At 45.1% G+C, this 27,714-nt stretch overlaps 1 protein-coding gene across 2 annotated transcripts in view; it reads left to right on the forward strand.

Annotated features, from left to right (window-relative positions):
* LOC106566349 (FYVE, RhoGEF and PH domain-containing protein 1) overlaps nucleotides 1-27,714 on the forward strand; it is a 167,209-nt gene that overhangs the window by 19,234 nt on the left and 120,261 nt on the right. Inside the window, exon 1 of one of the 2 annotated variants that reach the window (XM_045692847.1) lies at nucleotides 26,705-27,325. The exons of the other annotated variant lie outside the window; for it this stretch is intronic. Within the exon in view, the coding sequence (XP_045548803.1) occupies nucleotides 27,268-27,325 (58 nt within the window). The 5' untranslated portion in view covers nucleotides 26,705-27,267. Of the gene's footprint in view, nucleotides 1-26,704; nucleotides 27,326-27,714 lie in introns of those variants that run through there. 2 annotated transcript variants of the gene reach the window in all.

Consider the following 27,714-nt stretch of genomic DNA (forward strand, 5'->3'; position numbering starts at 1 on the left):
ACGTCAGAGCTCAGGGGCTGTACAGTAACATGCTATAGACGACGTCAGAGCTCAGGGGCTGTACAGTAACATGCTATAGATGACGTCAGAGCTCAGTGGCTGTACAGTAACATGCTATAGATGACGTCAGAGCTCAGTGGCTGTACAGTAACATGGTACACGTGACGTCAGAGCTCAGTGGCTGTACAGTAACATGCTACACGTGACGTCAGAGCTCAGTGGCTGTACAGTAACATGCTACACGTGACGTCAGAGCTCAGGGGCTGTACAGTAACATGCTATAGATGACGTCAGAGCTCAGGGGCTGTACAGTAACATGCTACACGTGACGTCAGAGCTCAGTGTCTGTACAGTAACATGCTATAGATGACGTCAGAGCTCAGTGGCTGTACAGTAACATGCTACATGTGACGTCAGAGCTCAGTGGCTGTACAGTAACATGCTATAGGTGACGTCAGAGCTCAGTGGCTGTACAGTAACATGCTATAGATGACGTCAGAGCTCAGTGGCTGTACAGTAACATGCTATAGATGACGTCAGAGCTCAGTGGCTGTACAGTAACATGCTATAGACGACGTCAGAGCTCAGGGGCTGTACAGTAACATGCTATAGATGACGTCAGAGCTCAGTGGCTGTACAGTAACATGCTATAGGTGACGTCAGAGCTCAGTGGCTGTACAGTAACATGCTATACGTGACGTCAGAGCTCAGTGGCTGTACAGTAACATGCTATACATGACGTCAGAGCTCAGTGGCTGTACAGTAACATGCTATACATGACGTCAGAGCTCAGTGGCTGTACAGTAACATGCTATAGATGACGTCAGAGCTCAGTGGCTGTACAGTAACATGCTACAGATGACGTCAGAGCTCAGTGGCTGTACAGTAACATGCTATAGATGACGTCAGAGCTCAGTGGCTGTACAGTAACATGCTACATATGACGTCAGAGCTCAGGGGCTGTACAGTAACATGCTATAGATGACGTCAGAGCTCAGTGGCTGTACAGTAACATGCTATAGATGACGTCAGAGCTCAGTGGCTGTACAGTAACATGCTATAGATGACGTCAGACATCAGTGGCTGTACAGTAACATGCTATAGATGACGTCAGACATCAGTGGCTGTACAGTAACATGCTATAGATGACGTCAGAGCTCAGTGGCTGTACAGTAACATGCTATAGATGACGTCAGAGCTCAGTGGCTGTACAGTAACATGCTATAGATGACGTCAGACATCAGTGGCTGTACAGTAACATGCTATAGATGACGTCAGAGCTCAGTGGCTGTACAGTAACATGCTATAGATGACGTCAGAGCTCAGTGGCTGTACAGTAACATGCTATAGATGACGTCAGAGCTCAGTGGCTGTACAGTAACATGCTATAGATGACGTCAGAGCTCAGGGGCTGTACAGTAACATGCTATAGATGACGTCAGAGCTCAGTGGCTGTACAGTAACATGCTATAGATGACGTCAGAGCTCAGGGGCTGTACAGTAACATGCTATAGATGACGTCAGAGCTCAGTGGCTGTACAGTAACATGCTATAGATGACGTCAGAGCTCAGTGGCTGTACAGTAACATGCTATAGATGACGTCAGAGCTCAGTGGCTGTACAGTAACATGCTATAGATGACGTCAGAGCTCAGTGGCTGTACAGTAACATGCTACAGTGACGTCAGAGCTCAGTGGCTGTACAGTAACATGCTATAGATGACGTCAGAGCTCAGTGGCTGTACAGTAACATGCTATAGATGACGTCAGAGCTCAGTGGCTGTACAGTAACATGCTATAGATGACGTCAGAGCTCAGTGGCTGTACAGTAACATGCTATAGATGACGTCAGAGCTCAGGGGCTGTACAGTAACATGCTATAGACGACGTCAGAGCTCAGGGGCTGTACAGTAACATGCTATAGATGACGTCAGAGCTCAGTGGCTGTACAGTAACATGCTATAGATGACGTCAGAGCTCAGTGGCTGTACAGTAACATGGTACACGTGACGTCAGAGCTCAGTGGCTGTACAGTAACATGCTATACGTGACGTCAGAGCTCAGTGTCTGTACAGTAACATGCTACACGTGACGTCAGAGCTCAGTGGCTGTACAGTAACATGCTATAGATGACGTCAGAGCTCAGTGGCTGTACAGTAACATGCTACACGTGACGTCAGAGCTCAGTGTCTGTACAGTAACATGCTATAGATGACGTCAGAGCTCAGTGGCTGTACAGTAACATGCTACATGTGACGTCAGAGCTCAGTGGCTGTACAGTAACATGCTATAGGTGACGTCAGAGCTCAGTGGCTGTACAGTAACATGCTATAGATGATGTCAGAGCTCAGTGGCTGTACAGTAACATGCTATAGATGACGTCAGAGCTCAGGGGCTGTACAGTAACATGCTATAGACGACGTCAGAGCTCAGGGGCTGTACAGTAACATGCTATAGATGACGTCAGAGCTCAGTGGCTGTACAGTAACATGCTATAGATGACGTCAGAGCTCAGTGGCTGTACAGTAACATGGTACACGTGACGTCAGAGCTCAGTGGCTGTACAGTAACATGCTACACGTGACGTCAGAGCTCAGTGGCTGTACAGTAACATGCTACACGTGACGTCAGAGCTCAGGGGCTGTACAGTAACATGCTATAGATGACGTCAGAGCTCAGGGGCTGTACAGTAACATGCTACACGTGACGTCAGAGCTCAGTGTCTGTACAGTAACATGCTATAGATGACGTCAGAGCTCAGTGGCTGTACAGTAACATGCTACATGTGACGTCAGAGCTCAGTGGCTGTACAGTAACATGCTATAGGTGACGTCAGAGCTCAGTGGCTGTACAGTAACATGCTATAGATGACGTCAGAGCTCAGTGGCTGTACAGTAACATGCTATAGATGACGTCAGAGCTCAGTGGCTGTACAGTAACATGCTATAGATGACGTCAGAGCTCAGGGGCTGTACAGTAACATGCTATAGGTGACGTCAGAGCTCAGTGGCTGTACAGTAACATGCTATAGGTGACGTCAGAGCTCAGTGGCTGTACAGTAACATGCTATAGATGACGTCAGAGCTCAGTGGCTGTACAGTAACATGCTATAGATGACGTCAGAGCTCAGTGGCTGTACAGTAACATGCTATAGATGACGTCAGAGCTCAGTGGCTGTACAGTAACATGCTATAGATGACGTCAGAGCTCAGTGGCTGTACAGTAACATGCTATAGATGACGTCAGAGCTCAGTGGCTGTACAGTAACATGCTATAGATGACGTCAGAGCTCAGTGGCTGTACAGTAACATGCTATAGATGACGTCAGAGCTCAGGGGCTGTACAGTAACATGCTATAGATGACGTCAGAGCTCAGTGGCTGTACAGTAACATGCTATAGATGACGTCAGAGCTCAGTGGCTGTACAGTAACATGCTATAGATGACGTCAGACATCAGTGGCTGTACAGTAACATGCTATAGATGACGTCAGACATCAGTGGCTGTACAGTAACATGCTATAGATGACGTCAGAGCTCAGTGGCTGTACAGTAACATGCTATAGATGACGTCAGAGCTCAGTGGCTGTACAGTAACATGCTATAGATGACGTCAGACATCAGTGGCTGTACAGTAACATGCTATAGATGACGTCAGAGCTCAGTGGCTGTACAGTAACATGCTATAGATGACGTCAGAGCTCAGTGGCTGTACAGTAACATGCTATAGATGACGTCAGAGCTCAGTGGCTGTACAGTAACATGCTATAAATGACGTCAGAGCTCAGTGGCTGTACAGTAACATGCTATAGATGACGTCAGAGCTCAGTGGCTGTACAGTAACATGCTATAGATGACGTCAGAGCTCAGTGGCTGTACAGTAACATGCTATAGATGACGTCAGAGCTCAGTGGCTGTACAGTAACATGCTATAGATTACGTCAGAGCTCAGGGGCTGTACAGTAACATGCTATAGATGATGTCAGAGCTCACTGGCTGTACAGTAACATGCTATAGATGACGTCAGAGCTCAGGGGCTGTACAGTAACATGCTATAGATGACGTCAGAGCTCAGTGGCTGTACAGTAACATGCTATAGATGACGTCAGAGCTCAGTGGCTGTACAGTAACATGGTACACGTGACGTCAGAGCTCAGTGGCTGTACAGTAACATGCTACACGTGACGTCAGAGCTCAGGGGCTGTACAGTAACATGCTATAGATGACGTCAGAGCTCAGTGGCTGTACAGTAACATGGTACACGTGACGTCAGAGCTTAGTGGCTGTACAGTAACATGCTATAGATGACGTCAGAGCTCAGGGGCTGTACAGTAACATGCTATAGATGACGTCAGAGCTCAGGGGCTGTACAGTAACATGCTATAGATGACGTCAGAGCTCAGTGGCTGTACAGTAACATGCTATAGATGACGTCAGAGCTCAGTGGCTGTACAGTAACATGCTATAGATGACGTCAGAGCTCAGTGTCTGTACAGTAACATGCTATAGATGACGTCAGAGCTCAGTGGCTGTACAGTAACATGCTATAGATGATGTCAGAGCTCAGTGGCTGTACAGTCACATGCTATAGATGACGTCAGAGCTCAGTGGCTTTACAGTAACATGCTATAGATGACGTCAGAGCTCAGTGGCTGTACAGTAACATGCTATAGATGACGTCAGAGCTCAGTGGCTGTACAGTAACATGCTATAGATGACGTCAGAGCTCAGTGGCTGTACAGTAACATGGTACACGTGACGTCAGAGCTCAGTGGCTGTACAGTAACATGCTACACGTGACGTCAGAGCTCAGGGGCTGTACAGCAACATGCTATAGATGACGTCAGAGCTCAGTGTCTTTACAGTAACATGCTATAGATGACGTCAGAGCTCAGTGGCTGTACAGTAACATGCTATAGATGACGTCAGAGCTCAGTGGCTGTACAGTAACATGCTATAGATGACGTCAGAGCTCAGTGGCTGTACAGTAACATGGTACACGTGACGTCAGAGCTCAGTGGCTGTACAGTAACATGCTACACGTGACGTCAGAGCTCAGGGGCTGTACAGTAACATGCTATAGATGACGTCAGAGCTCAGTGTCTGTACAGTAACATGCTATAGATGACGTCAGAGCTCAGTGGCTGTACATTAACATGCTATAGATGACGTCAGAACTCAGTGGCTGTACAGTAACATGCTATAGATGGCGTCAGAGCTCAGTGGCTGTACAGTAACATGCTATAGATGACGTCAGAGCTCAGTGGCTGTACAGTAACATGCTACACGTGACGTCAGAGCTCAGGGGCTGTACAGTAACATGCTATAGATGACGTCAGAGCTCAGTGGCTGTACAGTAACATGCTATAGATGACGTCAGAGCTCAGTGGCTGTACAGTAACATGCTATAGATGACATCAGAGCTCAGGGGCTGTACAGTAACATGCTATAGTTGACATCAGAGCTCAGGGGCTGTACAGTAACATGCTATAGACGACGTCAGAGCTCAGTGGCTGTACAGTAACATGCTATAGACGATGTCAGAGCTCAGTGGCTGTACAGTAACATGCTATAGATGACGTCAGAGCTCAGTGGCTGTACAGTAACATGCTATAGATGACGTCAGAGCTCAGTGGCTGTACAGTAACATGTTATAGATGACGTCAGAGCTCAGTGGCTGTACAGTAACATGCTATAGATGACGTCAGAGCTCAGTGGCTGTACAGTAACATGCTATAGGTGACGTCAGAGCTCAGTGGCTGTACAGTAACATGCTATAGATGACGTCAGAGCTCAGTGGCTGTACAGTAACATGCTATAGATGACGTCAGAGCTCAGTGGCTGTACAGTAACATGCTATAGATGACGTCAGAGCTCAGTGGCTGTACAGTAACATGCTATAGACGACGTCAGAGCTCAGTGGCTGTACAGTAACATGCTATAGATGAGGTCAGAGCTCAGTGGCTGTACAGTAACATGCTATAGGTGACGTCAGAGCTCAGGGGCTGTACAGTAACATGCTATAGACGACGTCAGAGCTCAGTGGCTGTACAGTAACATGCTATAGATGAGGTCAGAGCTCAGTGGCTGTACAGTAACATGCTATAGGTGATGTCAGAGCTCAGTGGCTGTACAGTAACATGCTATAGATGACGTCAGAGCTCGGGCTGTACAGTAACATGCTATAGATGTTGTCAGAGCTCAGGGGCTGTACAGTAACATGCTATAGATGACGTCAGAGCTCAGTGGCTGTACAGTAACATGCTATAGATGACGTCAGAGCTCAGTGGCTGTTCAGTAACATGCTATAGATGATGTCAGAGCTCAGGGGCTGTACAGTAACATGCTATAGATGACGTCAGAGCTCAGGGGCTGTACAGTAACATGCTATAGATGACGTCAGAGCTCAGTGTCTGTACAGTAACATGCTATAGATGACGTCAGAGCTCAGGGGCTGTACAGTAACATGCTATAGATGACGTCAGAGCTCAGGGGCTGTACAGTAACATGCTATAGATGACGTCAGAGCTCAGTGGCTGTACAGTAACATGCTATAGATGACGTCAGAGCTCAGTGGCTGTACAGTAACATGCTATAGATGACGTCAGAGCTCAGGGACTGTACAGTAACATGCTATAGATGACGTCAGAGCTCAGTGGCTGTACAGTAACATGCTATAGATGACGTCAGAGCTCAGGGGCTGTACAGTAACATGCTATAGATGACGTCAGAGCTCAGTGGCTGTACAGTAACATGCTATAGATGACATCAGAGCTCAGGGGCTGTACAGTAACATGCTATAGATGACGTCAGAGCTCAGTGGCTGTACAGTAACATGCTATAGATGACGTCAGAGCTCAGGCTCTGTCCTTCACAGCGTTGTATGTGTTTTTTTTGGACTGACAGACGTTCTGAACTTCAAGCTATACCAAGTTTCCCCCCGTGTCCCTTCCTACTATTTTGGCATTTTTTGGGGGGGGGTTGTTTGAGTGAAGTGAAAATGCTGTAAAATTAAAAGGGTCCAATTGTATTTTTAAAGATGAGACGTTGCGGGTTAAAATTACTGCTTCGAGGTACATACAAGCAAACACCTGTGAGTCCAAAATGTGCACTTCACATTTCCATATACAGTGTCAACGTTTATGATCATTATGTTTGATGTATAGTTACAAGATGACATGACGTCATACCCTTGGGTTGTTCTGTACGGAACAAGCCTATGTTTGTCTATTGTGAAGGAAACTCGAGGTGGAACACGCAACGATTCCTACCTATGTTCACCAAAACTACAATCTGTTTCACTGTGAAAACCCTGTGAAAGCCCTGTGAAAGCCAAACACTGTAAGATTGTATGTTTGAGCTTAGCTAGTCATGTTGGCAATAGAACAGGCTTTCAAATGATGCCCACCTGAACCAGATTGCGATTTATAACTGACCGTTTTTTAACAACAGTAATTTTGTGATGGTGGGGATGCAGGGCTGTGTTCCAAACCAAAACAACTACCAGAGGGCTAGTTCCTCAACGGCACAGCTAGGAGAGCAAAGATACTTTTTTTTTTGTTTGTCATAAAAGTGCGTTGAAATGATTTAGGAACTGTACACGCTTTGGAGAGGTGTGTAACCACTTGGAGACTCCAGTTAATCTTCTCTGACACAAACCCTTTTTTTGTCTTATGTTGTGATCATATATTCTGATCATGTTACTGAATGTATCCAGTGTATTTTCTGATTTCGTTGTCAACAAATGCAGTGAAAAGTACAGTAAATCAACAGTGTAACGTTTGGATTCAGTCTTGTGTCATGAGCCAAGTAAAGCCCCCTCCCCCCAGCCAAACCCCTCCCCCCCAGCCAAACCCTCCCCTAACCCGGACGACGCTGGGCCAATTGTGTATCTATGGGACTCACCGTCACGGCCAGTTGTGACACAGCTTGGGATCGAACCCGGGTCTGTAGTGACACATCAAGCACTGCGATCCTGTGCCACTTGGGAGGCTGTCACCAGGAGGTTTTAATCACCTCGAGGAGAGAGAGGAGGACGATGAAAACTCAAGGGACACTGATTGGAATTGCCAGACAGAGACATTCGGAGATTGAGGGGGAGATGGGGGAGAGAGAGAGAGCGAGACAGGAGGGCTAGAGCAAGACAGAGAGAGGGGGAGATAGAGAGAGAGTGTAGGGCGAGAGGAGAGGAGAGGAGAGACTGCAAATGCCTGCTCATAATAAGTGCAGGCAGCAGGGAAAAAATACACCATGTGACTGATTGGCTGACTTGTTAACCACTTCCTACTCCCAGCCAGCCCTGCACACACACACACACACAGACAGACAGACAGACAGACAGACAGACAGACAGACAGACAGACAGACAGACAGACAGACAGACAGACAGACAGACAGACAGACAGACAGACAGACAGACAGACAGACAGACAGACAGACAGACAGACAGACAGACAGACACACACAACTGATATGATAAACTTCCGTTATGGCATCACATCGTCTCACTCACCTCTCTCAATGGAACCCTATTCCCTATTTAGTACATTACTTTGTAACACCTTCCTAATATTGAGTGTCACCTCCTTTTGCCTTCAGAACAGCCTCAATCCGTCATGGACTCTACAAGGTGTCGAAAGCGTTTCCACGGGGATGCTGGCCCATGTTGACTCCAATGCTTCCCACAGTTGTGTCAAGTTGGCTGGATGTCCTTTTGGGTGGGTGGATCATTCTCATGAAAAAAAACACTCAGTAGCATTGCTGTTCTAGACACAAACCGGTGCCCCTGGCACCTACTCCCATACCCCCCGTTCAAAGGAACTTAAATCTTTTGTCTTGCCCATTCACCCTCTGAATGACACACATACACAATCTACAGTGGCATTCGGAAAGTATTCAGACCCCTTGACTTTTTCCACATTTTTTAACGTTACAGCCTTATTCTAAAATGTATTAAATCGTTTTTTCCCCCTCATCAGTCTACACACACTACCCCATAATGAGAAAGTAAAAACTTTTCATTGTCAAAATAAAACATTGAAATATCCCATCTGACTGGAACAAACTGCAAAAATCACTGAAGCTGGAGTCTCTTACCTCCCTCACTAACTTTAAGCACCAGCTGTCAGAGCAGCTCACAGATCACTGCACCTGTACATAGCCCATCTGTAAACAGCCCATCCAACTACCTCATCCCCATACTGTATTTATTTATTTATTTTGCTCCTTTGCACCCCAGTATCTCTACTTGCACATTCATCTTCTGCACATCTATCACTCCAGTGTTTAATTGGTATATTGTTAATTATTTCACCACCATGGCCTATTTGTTGCCTTACCTCCCTAATTTTACCTCATTTGCACTTTATTTCTGCTGTATTATTGACTGTATGTTTGTTTATTCCATGTGTAACTCTGTGTTGTTGTATGTGTTGAACTGCTTTGCTTTATCTTGGCCAGGTCGCAGTTGTAAATGAGAACTTGTTCTCAACTAGCCTACCTGGTTAAATAAAGGGGAAATAAAATAAATAAATAAAATAAATAAATGTACATAAGTATTCAGACCCTTTACTCAGTACTTTGTTGAAGCACCTTTGGCAGCGATTACAGCCTCGAGTCTTCTTGGGTATGACGCTACAAGCTCGGCACACCTGTATTTGGGGAGTTTCTCCCATTCTTCTCTGCAGATCCTCTCAAGCTCTGTCAGGTTGGATGGTTAGCGTCGCTGCACAGCTTTTTCCAGGTCTCTCCAGAAATGTTTGATCAGGTTCAAGTCCGGGCTCTGGCTGGGCCACTCAAGGACATTCATAGACTTGTCCCAAAGCCACTCCTGTGTTGTCTTGGCTGTGTGCTTAGGGTCGTTGTCCTGTTGGAAGGTGAACCTTCACCCCAGTGTCCTGAGTGCATACTTCACCGTAGGGATGGTACCAGGTTTCCTCCAGATGTGATGCTTGGCATTCATGCGAAAGAGTTCAATCTTGGTTTCATCAGACCAGAGAATCCTTTAGATGCCTTTTGGCAAACTCCAAGCGGGCTGTCAGGTGCCTTTTACTGAGGAGTGGCTTCCGTCTGGCCACTCTACCATAAAGGCCTGATTGGTGGAGTGCTGCAGAGATTGTTGTTCTATCTCCACAGAGGAACTCTGAGTGACCATTGGGTTCTTGATCACCTCCCTGACCAAGGCTCTTCTTCCCTGATTGCTCAGTTTGGCCGGGCGGCCTGCTCTAGGAAGAGTCTTGGTGGTTCCAAACGTTTTCCATTTAAGAATGATGGCGGCCACTGTGTTCTTGGGGACCTTCAATGCTGCAGAAATGTTTTGGTACCCTTCCCCAGATCTTTGCCTCGACACAATGCTGTCTCGGAGCTCTACGGACAATTCCTTCGACCTCTTGGCTTGGTTTGTGCTCTGATCTGCGCTGTCATTTGTGGGACCTTATATAGACAGGTGTGTGCCTTTCCAAATCATGTCCAATGAATTGAATATACGACAGGTGAACTCCAATCAAGTTGTAGAAACATCTCAAGGATGATCAATGGAAACAGGATGCACCTGAGCTCAATTTAGAGTCATAGCAAAGGGTCTGAATACTTATGTAAATAAAGTATTTCTGTTTTTTATTTTTAATAAATTAGCAAAAATGTTTAAAAAAAATGTTTTTGCTTTGTCATTATGGGGTATTGTGATGTCATTATGGGGTATTGTGATGTCATTATGGGGTATTGTGTTGTCATTATGAGGTATTGTGTAGAGATTGATGAGGATTTTTATTTTTATTTAATCCATTTAAAAAAATAGGGTTGTAACATAACAAACTGTGGAAAAATTAAAGGGGTCTGAATACTTTCCAAATGCACTGTATGTCTCAATTGTCTCAAGGCTTTAAAAAAAATGCTTCTTTAACCTGTCTCCCCCCCTTCATCTACACTGATTGAAGTGGATTTAACAAGAGACATCAATAAGAGATCATAGCTTTGTCTGCTGCTTCTAGTGATTCTGAATGGAGCAGAGCAGATATTGCCTGTTACAACTATGGCTGATGGATTGGCATATAGTATTTTATTAATATGAATGAAATTAAAGTCAATTCCCATATGTTCCAAGCCAGACCAGGGATATGTCTATTCTAGTCTATCAAAAGCTTCTTCTGCACGGAGAGATAATACAGCCCAAGGAGCTGTTGTTTATGACGAATTATCTAAGATACTGTATGTAATAATCGATGGAGGTTATCCGAGAACAAACTTTTTTTTTAACAAACCCGCTTTGGTCTGTGTGGGCCAATTTGGGTAAGTAAGTCTGGAGACGGGACAACAACATTTTAGAAAACAGTTTAATATCTGTGTTTATAAAAGATAGTGGGCGATAGTGAGAACACTGGGTCCTTACCTTTTAAAAAATAAATAAAAATGATATTCGTGCTGTATTCTTCCAAATAAAATGTTAATCATTTTGAGCAATAGTGGAACTAATTGATTCCAACATTTTAAATAGACCTCAGGAGGAATACGTCCCATCCAGGTGATTTGCCTTTTTTTGGTTAATTGGTCTCCCAGCTAGGCGGCTTCCTCTGAGAAGAGGAAGAGGGGTTCTTCATTCTTTTAGAAAGGACCAAGTCTGGTTTGGTGTGGATTTACAATCAGACGTGTACAGTTCTTTATAGAAGCGGGAGAATAATTTGGTTTCTCATAGTAATTCCCCTTTCTCCTATTCAGTATAGTTTCTTAATCAGCTAATTGCTGTTTACAGCTTGTTGTCCAGTAAACGACTAGGTTTACCATGGTTGAGTGGAACACGATGGGATGTCAAATTCTGTTCTTTGTCTTATCAATAAATGATGAAGTTCTGTCTTGTCTTTGGAAAGAGTAATAGCTATACCTGCCCTGAAAATACTGTTTTTTTTTTTAGATTGCAGTTAACACAGTTTCTTCTTTGATTTATTCAACCCAGATCGATAATGCAATTGCATTATTTTTAATAAAACCTTTGGTGGCATCCTATAGAATCTGGGAGGGGGGGAGGGGGTCATCGACTGAATTTGTACTGATTGTTATTCATTAATTTAGTTCAATTTCAAATTGATCACAGAATGTAGGATTTTCTAGTAATGAAATATTGAAACACCACCTTGTGGATCTTTCAGTTGATTCAAAAATATATTTTATTTTATTGGGATCCTCATTCGCCGACGCCAATGGCGACAGTTAATCTTCCTGGGGTCCGACACATAACGGGGAAAAAAAGACTTTACAGACAAAGATGCTTTGATTCTAATTTGGCAGTAGTGGTGGTCAGACAACCTCGTATTTCAATTTTTAGAAAAATAAGAGGTTTAAATAATGGTATGAAATTGATTTGTGATTTAATGTTTTAAGCCTGTTTTTAGTACAAAGTGTACTCTTTTGCTTTAGGATGATGTGCTCGCCAGGCATCAATGAGGTTGTAATCAGAGAGTTATATGTTGGAGAATCTTGGTTGACTGTGGATTGTAGTTGGTCTCCCTAGATTTTTTCCCGCATTTCCAAAATGGCGTTACTGGTCTGTCCCAATAACCAGATGGCATTCAGTTAATTCTAACAATATACTGTTCAGAGAACCAAAAAACAGAAGATCATATGAATTTGGAGCATACACATTAATAAAGGAAATGTTCTTTCCATTATGGATCCATTTAAAGACTGTTGCTCGCTAGCCTAAATTTAATAGGAGTGACGCCAAATCCAATCCCTTGGAGAAGTTCCTCGGCGACTACATCACTGACAATCTGAAATGGTTCACCCACACAGACAGTGTGGTGAAGATCGCGCAACAGCACCTCTTCAACCTCCGGAGGCTAAAGAAATTCACCATTGTGAACAATGGTGGCCCTCTTGAAGCATGTGGAAACAGCAGACTGGGATAGGGTTTGATTGAATATGTCTGTAAACACACCAGCAAGCTGGTCTGCGCATGCTCTGAGGATGCGGCCGGGGATCCCGTCTGGGCCGGCAGCCTTGCGAGGGTTAACAACGTTTAAAATGTTTTACTCACGTTGGCTGCAGTGAAGGAAAGCCCGCAGGTTTTGGTAGCGGGCCATGTCAGTGCATGGCTTAGCACCTCAGCAATCAACATAACCCATTTAGCTAGTTGGCTAGCTACCAGCATAATCGAGCTGTGCAGCTGGCCAGCTCAGCTAGCTGACTAACGTTACCTAAATGCAACTGTTTAGCTAGCTATCTAGCTAACAATAGCTAGCAATGAAAATGACTTTGATACAATTGAGACAATAACATACTGTATGTACCATGTAGCTGCTATCTTGGCATTTTAACTGTAGACTCTTATCCGTGTATGAAGGATGATTCAGAGCAGACTGAAACTCTTAAATAATCCTTCCCTCTCAGCTTCAACCTAGACTTCCTTTTCTGATTGACTTTTGTGTCATTTTCAAGGCAACACTTTGCCTGTCATTCATGCTGAAAATATGAGTAAATACAATTAATTAGCTATGGATCTTTCAGAATATTTGCAGTAGAAAGAGAACAGGAAGTGCCATTTTGACAGAGAAACCAGAGTGTCTGTCTTTCTGGTGAATGTCCCGGGCCGCACCCCACGTTATCTCAAACAATCACGGCTAGGCAAGATTCTGTATTTTCTCCGTGGCTAAACAGCATTGTGATTTTACGTTTGTTCATATTTACAGACTTCAGACGAGTTTGTAATTAAGGCACACGAAGGTTCACAAGGCCTTTCTGTTAAATAAAAATACATTTGGATGATTTTTTTTGGGGGGTGGGACTTGCATTCCGTACAGTCGGATTAAAGCATTTCCTTGTCTATTGTGGAAATTTACCCGACTCTTAGAATGAACGGAAACTAATATTTGCATAGCCTACTGTTATTATTTTTATTAGTTTCCTATTTATGTTATCAACAGTGTCTGGTATGCTCTCTTCATATCAACATCAGGGATAATATATCCCTGGACTGTCCATACTTTAAATGTGTAACTAAATCAAGTCAACTGTGGGTATTGTTGTTATTTGTGCCAGAAGGGCATTGGCCAGAATCGAACCCACGTCGATATCGGTAGGTTTATATGCTGAAGGCTACGTCCCTAAACACTAGACCAACCCAGGCCACAACTGAACTCAAATTCGACAGTTCTTTTGTTACCGTAGGATACACTTGACACTTGTATGTTGTAGCCTAGTGGAGACCAATATCTATCTGATCTGAATTTTATGATGCAGCAGGAGAATTCTCAGTGACAAACGAGTGATCAAGTTAAGGTACGACATCTGTACATTTCAATCCATTCTCTCTGCAACAAAGCAGTGGCATTCCCATCAGCACACACCATGGGACAATAATAGCTGGGACACAATGAATGTAACTCTGAATCTAACCCTGACCCCATTCACACCTAACCCAGGCCCCATTTACACCTAACCCAGGCTCCATTTACACCTAACTCAGGCCCCATTTACACCTAACCCAAGCCCCATTCACACCTAACCCAGGCCCCATTTACACCTAACCCAGGCCCCATTTACACCTAACCCAAGCCCCATTTACACCTAACCCAGGCCCCATTTACACCTAACCCAAGCCCTTTCACACCTAACCCAGGCCCCGTTTACACCTAACCCAAACCCCGTTTACACCTAACCCATGCCCCATTCTCACCTAACCCAAGCCCCGTTTACACCTAACCCAGACCCCATTTACACCTAACCCAAGCCCCGTTTACACCTAACCCAGGCCCCATTTACACCTAACCCAAGCCCCGTTTACACCTAACCCAGGCCCCATTTACACCTAACCCAAGCCCCATTTACACCTTACCCAAGCCCCGTTTACACCTAACCCAGGCCCCAGTTTACACCTAACCCAAGCCCCATTCACACCTAACCCAAGCCCCATTTGCACCTAACCCAGGCCCCATTTGCACCTAACCCAAGCCCCGTTTACACCTAACCCAGGCCCCATTTACACCTAACCCAGGCCCGTTTACACCTAACCCAGGTCCCATTTACACCTAACCCAGGCCCCATTTACACCTAACCCAAGCCCTTTCACACCTAACCCAAGCCCCATTTACACCTAACCCAGGCCCCGTTTACACCTAACCCAAACCCCGTTTACACCTAACCCATGCCCCATTCTCACCTAACCCAAGCCCCGTTTACACCTAACCCAGGCCCCATTTACACCTAACCCAAGCCCCGTTTACACCTAACCCAGGCCCCATTTACACCTAACCCAAGCCCCATTCTCACCTAACCCAAGCCCCATTTACACCTAACCCAGGCCCCATTTACACCTAACCCAAGCCCCATTCACACCTAACCCAAGCCCCATTTACACCTAACCCAGGCCCCATTTACACCTTACCCAAGCCCCGTTTACACCTAACCCAGGCCCCAGTTTACACCTAACCCAAGCCCCATTCACACCTAACCCAAGCCCCATTTGCACCTAACCCAGGCCCCATTTGCACCTAACCCAAGCCCCGTTTACACCTAACCCAGGCCCCGTTTACACCTAACCCAGGTCCCATTTGCACCTAACCCAAGCCCCATTTGCACCTAACCCAGGCCCCATTTGCACCTAACCCAAGCCCCGTTTACACCTAACCCAAGCCCCATTCCCAGCCATTAGGAACCTCTTGAGATTTCTCGATCTTATTAACACTTTAGAAGACAAAATAGACATTTAGTATAACTTATATACATCAAACTGGATATTGCTGCAGGCAGGCCTTCTAACTAGTAGCGTCAGTATTGCTGTAGGTTCACTGGCTAGTTGAAATTACTGTTGGTCTCTGTCTCTGTTTTGAACTCCTCTTCTCCTCTGACCTTTCACTGGGGACGGATTTGTTCTGCTGCATTTGATTAGATGGTTAGATAGCGGTGTGTGTGTGTGTGTGTGTGTGTGTGTGTGTGTGTGTGTGTGTGTCATAACCACTAACTCCTGCACGCTATCCTACAGAGGAAGCTATGATAAGCCCCCTGTACTGTGAAAAACGGTATTGTACATGGCTTCTGATGCCTATCATTATGTAAACAACAATAAGTAAACAACAACAACAACAACAAATGACATAAACTAGATGATGGTCTCTTTTGCTGCAAAGCTGCAAGTTGTGAAAAAGCCTTTTGGTCATGTGTTTGTTTTAACAGCATGTGGGGAGAGAGGAGAGAGAGAGAGAGAGAGGGGGGAGAGAGAAGGAGGAGAGAGGGGGGAGAGAGAGAGAGGGAGAGGAGAGAGAGGGGGAGAGGGAAAGAGAGGAGAGAGAAAGGAGAGAGAGGGGGAGAGGGGGATGAGAGAGAGAAGGAGGAGAGAGGGGGAGAGAGAGAGGAGAGAGAGGGGGAGAGGGAGAGAGAGGAGAGAGAAAGGAGAGAGAGGGGGAGAGGGGGGATGAGAGAGAGAAGGAGGAGAGAAGGGGGAGAGAGAAGAGAGAGAGAGAGAGAGAGAGAGAGAGAGAGAGAGAAAGGAGAGAGAGGGGGAGAGGGGGGAGAGAGAGTGAGAAGAGGGAGAGGGAGAGAGGGAGGAGAGAGAGAGGAGAGAGAGGGGGAGAGAGAGAGGAGAGAGAAAGGAGAGAGAGGGGGGAGAGGGGGAGAGAAAGAGTGAGGAGAGAGAGGAGAGGGAGAGAGGGAGGGGAGAGAGAAGGGGAGGAGTTTGGGGAGGGAGAGAGAGTGAGGAATAGAGGGGGAGAGGGAGAGAGAGAGGGGGAGAGGGAGAGGGAGAGAGGGGGGAGAGGGTGAGACCATTCTATGGCTGAGACAGTTGGGTGAGAGAGAAAGGGGGAGAGGGTGAGACAGCTCATCGTGATGGTGACTGCCCAGACAGCTCAGCTTCAAACATTACAAGGTCAAATAAGCACGCACACACACACACACACACACACACACACACACACACACACACACACACACACACACACACACACACACACACACACACACACACACACACACACAAACGAGTACACACACACACATACAAACGAGCGCACACACACACACATGGGCACACATTTTTAACACATGTGTGCTGCAGTGTTTGAGGGGATCTATTCATTGGTTCACCTTCAGTTCATGTAGATGCAAAGAGATTGATGTCAGTCTGGCTGGATGGCTGGCTGGCTGCTGGCTAACTGGCTATCTGGATGTGTGGCTGTCAGTCTGGCTGGATGGCTGGCTGGCTGGCTGGCTGGCTGGCTATCTGGATGTGTGGCTGTCAGTCTGGCTGGATGGCTGTCTGGCTGGCTGGCTAACTGGCTATCTGGATGTGTGGCTGTCAGTCTGGCTGTCTGGCTGGCTGGCTGGCTAACTGGCTATCTGGATGTGTGGCTGTCAGTCTGGCTGGATGGCTGTCTGGCTGATTTTCTATCTGGCTGTCTCGCTGGCTGGTTGTCTGTCTGGCTGTCTCGTTGGTTGTCTGTCTGGCTGGCTAATGTATTTTTAAGGCCAAATCACAGCTTTTGAATTTTTACGTGTATTTAAGGCCAAATCACAGCTTGGGAGATTTAATGTGTATTTAATGCTTAAATCCTTAGTTGAAACAATAACAAAGCGGTCATCTCACATCTGTTTAGGTAAAGAAGCTGAGGGATCGGTCTGGAGAAATGTAACCACGCTCACATTCCTAGACAGAGCTATGGATGCACGGACTAACCATTAATGATATCAATAGTATAGTTTTAATGGTGATATGAGGCTATAATGTGTTTGTTTACATTTACATTGTATTACGAACACTGGAGTAAAACAAGTTTCTATTTTAGGGGTCCTCATGGAATGTGACAGTTGAACTAATAAGCTCATGAGGCATTTATAAAAGTTATATTCTTCGACAATCAAATGGGTAGATAAACTGTAATTTCTTTAATAAAAATAAATACAAAATTGATGTAGCAACTAAGGATTCTAGCTTTAAGCCCAAATCCCATTTATCCTAATAGCGTACAACCTGCGAAGATTGCTGTGATTATATTTGAGATATAAAGGGGTTTTCAGGGTTGGGTAAGTTACTTTCTAAATGTAATCCTTTACTAGTTACCTGTCCATAATTGTAATCAGTAGCATAACTTTTGCATTACCCAAACTCAGTTACGTAATCTGATTACTTTTAGTTACATTTGTATTACTTTTCCCTTAAAAAGCATTAGAAGAAGCCAAAAGGATGCATCAAACTCATTTGGTGTGTCATCATAGTGGTCTCTGATTGGTGGTCATCATTTGGTGTGTCATCATAGTGGTCTCTGATTAGTGGTCATCATTTGGCGTGTCATCATAGTGGTCTCTGATTGGTGGTCATCATTTGGTGTGTCATCATTAGTGGTCTCTGATTGGTGGTCATCATTTGGTGTGTCATCATAGTGGTCTCTGATTGGTGGTCATCATTTGGTGTGTCATCATAGTGGTCTCTGATTGGTGGTCATCATTTGGTGTGTCATCATTAGTGGTCTCTGATTGGTGGTCATCATTTGGTGGGTCATCATTAGTGGTCTCTGATTGGTGGTCATCATTTGGCGTGTCATCATAGTGGTCTCTGATTGGTGGTCATCATTTGGTCGGTCATCATTAGTGGTCTCTGATTGGTGGTCATCATTTGGCGTGTCATCATAGTGGTCTCTGATTGGTGGTCATCATTTGGCGTGTCATCATAGTGGTCTCTGATTGGTGGTCATCATTTGGTGTGTCATCATTGTGGTCTCTGATTGGTGGTCATCATTTGGTGTGTCATCATAGTGGTCTCTGATTGGTGGTCATCATTTGGTGTGTCATCATTAGTGGTCTCTGATTGGTGGTCATCATTTGGTGTGTCATCATAGTGGTCTCTGATTGGTGGTCATCATTTGGTGTGCCATCATAGTGGTCTCTGATTGGTGGTCATCATTTGGTGTGTCATCATTAGTGGTCTCTGATTGGTGGTCATCATTTGGTGTGTCATCATAGTGGTCTCTGATTGGTGGTCATCATTTGGTGTGCCATCATAGTGGTCTCTGATTGGTGGTCATCATTTGGCGTGTCATCATAGTGGTCTCTGATTGGTGGTCATCATTTGGTGTGTCATCATTGTGGTCTCTGATTGGTGGTCATCATTTGGTGTGTCATCATAGTGGTCTCTGATTGGTGGTCATCATTTGGTGTGTCATCATTAGTGGTCTCTGATTGGTGGTCATCATTTGGTGTGTCATCATAGTGGTCTCTGATTGGTGGTCATCATTTGGTGTGCCATCATAGTGGTCTCTGATTGGTGGTCATCATTTGGTGTGTCATCATTAGTGGTCTCTGATTGGTGGTCATCATTTGGTGTGTCATCATAGTGGTCTCTGATTGGTGGTCATCATTTGGTGTGCCATCATAGTGGTCTCTGATTGGTGGTCATCATTTGGTGTGCCATCATAGTGGTCTCTGATTGGTGGTCAGGCTCGCTCGGGTGGAACAAACTTAAACTCCTTTCGCCTATTTGCTGAATTGAATGTCAGATAACAGAAATGTGTCGTAATGTATTTTTTTTCTCTCACAAACATCCTTTCTGAATTTAAAAGTAATCCAAGAAGTATTCATCTAGTTTTTCTAAATGATCTGTAATTAGGTTAGCGTTTTTCATAATGAATCTTGCCCTGGACGCAGCTCTTACAGAGTGGTCACTAGCTGGCACAGCCGCAAAGTCATCAAATCTGATTTTAAACCTAACCCTAACCTTAACCACACTGCTAAACTTAACCTTAACCACACTGCTAACCATAATGCCTAACCCTAACCTTAACCACACTGCTAACCATAACCTTAACCACACTGCTAACCATAATGCCTAACCCTAACCTTAACCACACTGCTAACCCTAACCTTAACCACACTGCTAACCGTAATGCCTAACCCTAACCTTAACCACACTGCTAACCGTAATGCCTAACCCTAACCTTAACCACACTGCTAACTGTAATGCCTAACCCTAACCTTAACCACACTGCTAACCATAATGCCTAACCCTAACCTTAACCACACTGCTAACCATAATGCCTAACCCTAACCTTAACCACACTGCTAACCATAATGCCTAACCCTAACCTTAACCACACTGCTAACCGTAATGCCTAACCCTAACCTTAACCACACTGCTAACCATAATGCCTAACCCTAACCTTTAAATAAGAACAAAATGCACATTTGTTACAATAGCCACTTTTGACGATGCAGCTAGCCTGTCTAATAGCTTGGATAGGATTGTCAAACGTTTGTTAGCTATTTCATTTTTTTCTTCCACTATGACATTACAGAGCATTTTGTGTAGATCATTGAACAAAATGTACAATTAAATCTCATTTTAATTCCACTTTTGTAACACAACAAAATGTGTAAAAAGTGTTTATGAGCAGTCAGCAGTTCACACACCAAGTTGGACACTGGGAAAACAGGAAGCACTGAAAAGTAGCAAAAATACAATACTAGACCACAACAGATAAAGACAACAAATATATTTACTTATCGCTCTTGGAGATATCAGGAGTCCTCTAGTTATACAATGAAGCATACATAAATATATACACTCAGAAAACCACACCCTCTCCAATACAGCCTCTGATTACCAAAACAAGTCACAAATAACCCTGCCTCTTGATCCTGGTTGATGCGTCCGTCAACTATCTAGCCAATGAAGAGCAGTCAGCAGTTCACACACCAAGTTAGTAAACAGGCAGGACTGAAAGTAGATGTCTAGCAAAAAAGGACACAACAGATAAAGAGAAATAAAAAAGTATACTTATTATTCCTGTATCCATAACTTTTACCGTCATCCCTTGGCTAACCTTTGTTAACTAGTTTGTTGTCGTCTTTTACTAAATCAGAAGTTATTATCCTGGGTGACTTCAATTATGATTGGGGAAATATGCAGGCGTCAGACAATCTAAAAGACATGTGTAATGATCTAAACCTAAACCCAGCTGGTGACTAAGTCTACACGGCCAAACCCTAGTGATCCTTTAAAGTCAACTTTGATTGATCTTATTCTAACGACTACACCAGATATTAGTGACCATTGCCAAGTTGTTTGTGTTAGAGATGTGAGAATACAAAAACCTAAGCCTTGTGTCATCACAAAGAGGAACTGTAAATCTTCAATGAACAGGTTTTTTTTTTTTTTTACATAATCTTTATTTTAGTGACATTTATTGATTTTTTGTGACTTTTATTTATTTCAGCTATCCCTGAACCTGATTTAGCTTTTAGACTTTTTTTATCAGATGTCTTTAATACTATTGTGGATAATTATGCTCCCTTCAAAAAAACGAAGGGTTAAAAGGTAGATGGAATGCCTGGTACACTCCGGAATTATCAGAAGTCATTCATAAAAGAGATGATGCTTGGGTCAAGGCTAGAACTGGTAAAAGCTTTAAAGCAACTGAGGAATCATTGTGTGAGACAAATCCGAAAGGCAAAATCTGATTATTATGTAACTGCTTCTTCGGATTGTATTGGGAAACCGGCTAAATTCTGGAAAAATGCTACCTCCTCCTTTCTGCCACAACAAATGAATTCAGACACTGGCCTCATTACGGACAAATAATGCCATCATTGATGCATTTAATCACCATTTTATTTCAGCAGACTATCTCTTTTAAAGAACTTCTAAGCTTTTTTCACAATGATACTGGGCAGGATGCTGATAGGGGAATCTTGCTTAATGATCAGAGAAATTATAGTCAAAGGTTTTCTTTTAGTTTATATACAGGAAAAATACATCCTGGATGATTTTGCTAGCAATAGACAACAAGAAATCCACAGGGGCTGATCAATTGAATCCCAGTCTGCTTAAGTGTGTAGCGCCTATCATGATTGGCTCAATAACCCCACTTGTTTTATTTTTTGCAGAACTAAATACATGTTGTTTTTAAACTCTCGTTGAACGTTTCAGATTAACTACATGTTCGCTCATTAGATGGTTCTCTGATTAAACGTGTTCCTCCATGTAAATACTTAGGCTTTTGGATTGATGTAGATTTGATGTTTTTTTAAAAACATATAGATGAGTTGGTTAAGAAGCTAAGATTTAAAGTTAGCTTTTTTTCTACAGAAACAGATTGTGTTTTTCTCTAAGCAGTAGGAAGCAAATTATTCAGTCAACTTTTTACAAATCTTTTCTTGATTATGTTTATATTATTAATCAAAGTGCAGCCTGCTATTACTCTTAAACCTTTGGATGCCATCTACCATAGTGCCCTTTTGTGACGTTCGTCGTTGTGGGTAGACCAAGGCGCAGCGTGTGTTGGGTTTCATCATATTTTATTTAACGGTGAACCAGCAAAAAAAAAAAAACACAACGAAAGAAAAGTCTTGCAGGCTACTAACAGCAATACAAAAACAAGATCCCTCAACAGAAGGAAGGAAAAAGGGCTGCCTAAGTATGATTCCCAATCAGAAACAACGATAGAGAGCTGCCTCTGATTGGAAACCATACTAGGCCAATCAAAGGAAAAAACCAACATAGAAATATAACACAGAATGCCCACCCCATGTCACACCCTGACCAAACCAAACAGAGAAAAACGACCCTCTCAGGTCAGGGCGTGACACCTTTGTTTTGTTACAGGTGATAGTTTTGATACTCAGTACTGCATCCTGTATCAAAAGGTTGGCTGGGACTTCACTATAGACACGTATATCTCTACATTATTCCCTTTTTGTTTACAAGGCCCAACTTTATAAACTTCCGTCTTATCTAGCTTTGCTGTTGAAGTCTAGACACCTGAGTTGCCTAACCCATTCATAGGATTGGTTAACTCTTGAGGTTCCTAACCCATTCATAGGATTGGTTAACTCTTGAGGTTCCTAGGATCTCCACAGAGCTAGGTAAATATGCTTTTAGTTTTAAATAACCAGCCAGCTGTATGTTGATGTTGTCGTCATTCAGCTATGACTTCTTGAAGCATAAGATGTTACAGTTTTTTAAAGTCCCGTTGGTAGTAACTCGTGGGTAGTAGTAACCGCGTAACTCGTCGATTTTATTGTCCAAAGATTGCACGTTTTCTAGCAGAATGGAGGGAAGTGGGGGTTTATTCGATCGCCTACGAATTCTCAGAAGGCAGCCCAACCTTCGCCCCCCTCTTTCTCCGCCTCCTCTTCACGCAGATCACGGGGATCGGGGGCCTGTTCCCGAGGAAGCAGTGTATCCTTTGCGTCGGTCTCGTCAGAGTCGTAAAAGGAAAAATAGGATTCTACCAGTCCGTGGTGAGTAATCACAGTCCTGATGTCTAGAAGTTATTTTCGGTCGTAAGAGACGGTAGCGGCAACATTATGTACAAAATAAGTAAAAAAATAAGTTGCAAAGCAAAGCAAATCCTCTCCGGTGCCATCTTACATAGCACCTATTGGCAGTCAAGAGAAGGAACAGCCTTCCAGTGTGATCAGTACATGGTGTGTTCCATATTTTTGAGACAGAGGTAGGTAGCCTAGCCGTTAAGAGCTTTGGGCCAGTAACCGAATGTTCGTTGGTTCGAATCCCTGAGCCGCATAAGTAGGGGTGATGGTGTGTGGTGGGGGGTGATGGTGTGTGTGTGGTGGGGGGTGATGGTGTGTGGTGGGGGGGTGATGCTGTGTGGTGGGGGGTGATGGTGTGTGGTGGGGGGTGATGGTGTGTGTGGTGGGGGTGATGGTGTGTGGTGGGGGTGATGGTGTGTGGTGTGGGGTGATGGTGTGTGGTGGGGGGTGATTGTGTGTGGTGGGGGGTGATGTGTGTGTGTGTGGGGGGTGATGGTGTGTGGTGGGGGGGTGATGGTGTGTGGTGGGGGGTGATGGTGTGTGTGGTGGGGGGTGATGGTGTGTGGTGGGGGGTGATGGTGTGTGGTGGGGGGTGATGGTGTGTGGTGTGTGGTGGGGGGTGATGGTGTGTGTGTGTGTGGTGGGGGGTGATGGTGTGTGTGTGGTGGGGGGTGATGGTGGGTGTGTGGTGGTGGGGGTGATGGTGGTGTGTGTGGTGGTGGTGGTGATGATGGTGTGTGTGTGTGGTGGGGTGGTGATGATGTGTGTGTGGTGGTGTGTGGTGGGGGATGATGGTGTGTGTGTGGTGATGTTGGTGATGGTGTGTGTGTGGTGGGGGTGATGGTGTGTGTGGGGGGTGATGTTGTGTGTGTATGGTGGGGGTGATGGTGGTGATGGTGTGTGTGTGGTGGGGGGTGATGGTGATGGTGGTGATGATGGTGATGATGGTGATGATGGTGGTGGTGGTGATGGCGATGATGGTGGTGATGATGGGGGTGGTGATGGGGGTGGTGATGGGGGTGATGGTGGTTTTGGTGGTGATGGTGGTGATGATGGTGGTGATGATGATGGTGGTGGTGGTGGTGATGATGGTGGTGATGATGGTGGTGGTGATGATGGTGATGGTGGTGGTGATGATGATGATGGTGGTGGTGATGATGGTGATGATGGTGGTGGGGATGGTGGTGATGATGGTGGTGGTGATGATGGTGGTGATGGTGTTAATGATGGTGTGTATGTGGTGATGGTGTGGTGGTGATGGTGACGGTGGTGATGGTGTGGTGGTGATGGTGGTGATGGTGTGGGGGTTGATGGTGGTGATGGTGTGTATGTGCTGATGGTGGTGATGGTGTGATGGTGATGATGGTGGTGGTGATGATGGTGGTGGTGATGATGGTGGTGGTGATGGTGATGATGGTGGTGATGATGGTGATGATGGTGGTGGGGATGGTGATGGTGGTGATGTTGATGATGGTGGTGGTGATGATGGTGGTGGTGTGGTGATGGTGGTGATGGTATGTATGTGCTTATGGTGGTGATGGTGTGGTGGTGATGGTGTGGGGGTTGATGATGGTGGTGGTGGTGGTGATGGTGGTGATGGTGTGTATGTGCTGATGGTGGTGATGGTGTGGTGGTGATGGTGTGGGGGTTGATGGTGTGTATGTGGTGATGGTGGTGGTGGTGATGGTGATGGTGGTGATGGTGTGTATGTTCTGATGGTGGTGATGGTGTGGTGGTGATGGTGTGGTGGTGATGGTGTGGGGATTGATGGTGTGTATGTGGTGATGGTGGTGGTGGTGGTGGTGCTGGTGTGTATGTTCTGATGGTGGTGATGGTGTGGTGGTGGTGGTGACGGTGGTGATGGTGGTGATGGTGTGGGGGTTGATGGTGGTGATGGTGTGTATGTGCTGATGGTGGTGATGGTGTGGGGGTTGATGGTGTGTATGTGGTGATGGGGGTGATGGTGGTGATGATGGTGGTGATGGTGTGGGGGTTGATGGTGTGTATGTGGTGATGGGGGTGATGGTGGTGATGATGGTGGTGATGGTGGTGGTGATGGTACAATAGACCACGTGTCATGTGTTTCTCTCATTTAACATTAGCATGTTGCAGGGTGTCACATGTTCCATTGTCATGCTTAGTGTGTGTTTGTGTGTGTGTATATGTGTATGTGTGTGTGTGTGTGTGTGTGTGTGTGCGTGCGTGTGTGTGTGTGTGTGTGTGTGTGTGTGTGTGTTAGTGGCGTGGTGACAGTGGGCAGATGGCACTCTCTCTGGGGAAATCAAGAGGGTAAATCTCTCCATTTAGTGGCGTCAGAGAGAGCCAGGGCTGCAGGGCTGAGCTGCTCATTCAGCACCCCCAGCAGGGTGACCCGACACGGGCCAAGGAGAGGGAGAAGGAGGGGTGGAGGTGGAGGTTTATAATTCCCACTATCTATGACACCCACACATGCGTCTCTCTCTCTCTCTCCTCTCTCTCTCTCTCTCTCTCTCACTCTCATACACACACACACACACACACACACACACACACACACTGAGCAGCACTATGACAATAGAAGTAGCTAGTATCTATATAACCTTACAGGTCTTACATTGAGGACTAGTTCTATTGTGTGTGTGTGTGTGTGTGTGTGTGTGTGTGTGTGTGTGTGTGTGTGTGTGTGTGTGTGTGTGTGTGTGTGTGTGTGTGTGTGTGTGTGTGTGTGTGTTGATGTTAGTGTGTGTGTGTGTGTGTGTGTGTGTGTGTTGATGTTAGTGTGTGTGTGTGTGTGTGTGTGTGTGTGTGTGTGTGTGTGTGTGTGTGTGTTGTGTGTATGTGTTGTGTATGTTAGTATGTGTTGTGTGTGTGTGTGTTGTGTGTTTCAATCCAAGTCCTTTAATCCTGTCTGAACCAAACAACCCATCTGGATCTGAACAAATGAATAAGAAGAGACTGCGCCGTCAATAAGGACAATGACGTCACAGCAAGTTAACGAGGAGCTACAGAAATGATCATTTATCCATTGTAGCTCGGCTGAAAATCCAGCTATCCGCCGTGATGCATATTTCATTAGACAATGCGCTAGCATGTCTGTCTACAAGTGTTGTGTTCTGATTTAGACTCTTCAAAAAATTTAAAATAAAGAAAGTCGCATTACGCCAGGTATAAATGTAGAGCAATTTAATTGGTGTATTTATCAACGTTTCGGCATCACTGTGCCTTCCTTCTGATATAGAACCAAAACAAATATAGTCTACCGCTAATTTGTTGTCAAGGAAACTGAAAAAAAAAGACACAGAGAGAGAGAGTGAGGATGTCGGAGTGAGGTAGATGGATGGAGAGACGGGAGGAGAGGGAGAAGGGGGAGGGAGAGAGAGAGGAGAGGGAGAGAGGAGAGGAAGAAGGGGGAGGGAGAGAGGAGAGGGAGAGGGAGAAGGGGGAGGGAGGCTCGGCTGGCTGGCTGGGGTCATAATGCATGTGATTCCACTGGCAATATGATGCTGCACTCTGGCGCTGTGTTACTAGGACAGCAGCGGAGAGGAGAGAGAGACGGGGGCTGCAAAGCAACACAATATATATTTTTATTTTATTAAATCCGTTGACGCTGACGTTTTTTAATTATTATTATTATTTTTTTTTTAATACAATTGTCTACATTGATTGATGGATTATTAATCGTGTATCATGCACCGCATTTGTAAGACTATCGTTTAAAGGATATCGTTGTGTTGCTGCTTGACCTAGTGAGCAGAGGATGCTGCCGCCGCCGCTGCTGAACCGACGCTGTCATTCCGCCCGGCGCTCTGACGACCAGGGAGGGCCATCCCGACTGCCTTTCCCCGTTCACAGCCATTTAACCTACATATTTTAACCTATATATATATATTTTTTAAATGTAGTCTCGCTGTCTGTTCTTCGGTGGCAGACAGAACATCCGGGGATTGCTTTAGGAATACAGCCTTAACTGTGTGGCTCGGTCCCATCGCCTAGGTTCTTATTCCGTCGCGATTGGGAGATTCTCTCTCCCGTTCGGTTTTTTTAATGACTGGATTTGTGTTTTGCTGCGCTATGTACATGGATAAAACCAGTGTGCTCCTGGGTAAGTCTATATAGATTCATTTATTTGCCATCATCCAGTGTTCTTGTTGTGCATTCTAGCGTCCCCCCCCCCCTCTCCATATAAATAAGCGCAGTTAATATATTGATCAATAAAGCCATTTATCCGCAGTGGATGTGTGTGCTAGGCTACGTGTAGTAATGCGTCGAGGAGTCGACCAGATGAGAGGGAGGAGGGAGCATACCGTGCACCCATGTTGCTATAGGTGATGTGATGTATGCAGCAGAAGTGGAAACGGTGTCAATGATTTTATGGAGCATAGTCAGTGCTGTAAGGATGCGTGGAGAAGTGGGTATACTCTAATTTTGGTAAAAATTCTCCAACGAAGGAATGACACTATGTGTGAACAACTGGTAGTCCTATATTGCTTA

Source organism: Salmo salar, chromosome ssa13 (assembly GCF_905237065.1).
Source record: "Salmo salar chromosome ssa13, Ssal_v3.1, whole genome shotgun sequence".
Lineage (NCBI taxonomy): Eukaryota > Metazoa > Chordata > Actinopteri > Salmoniformes > Salmonidae > Salmo > Salmo salar.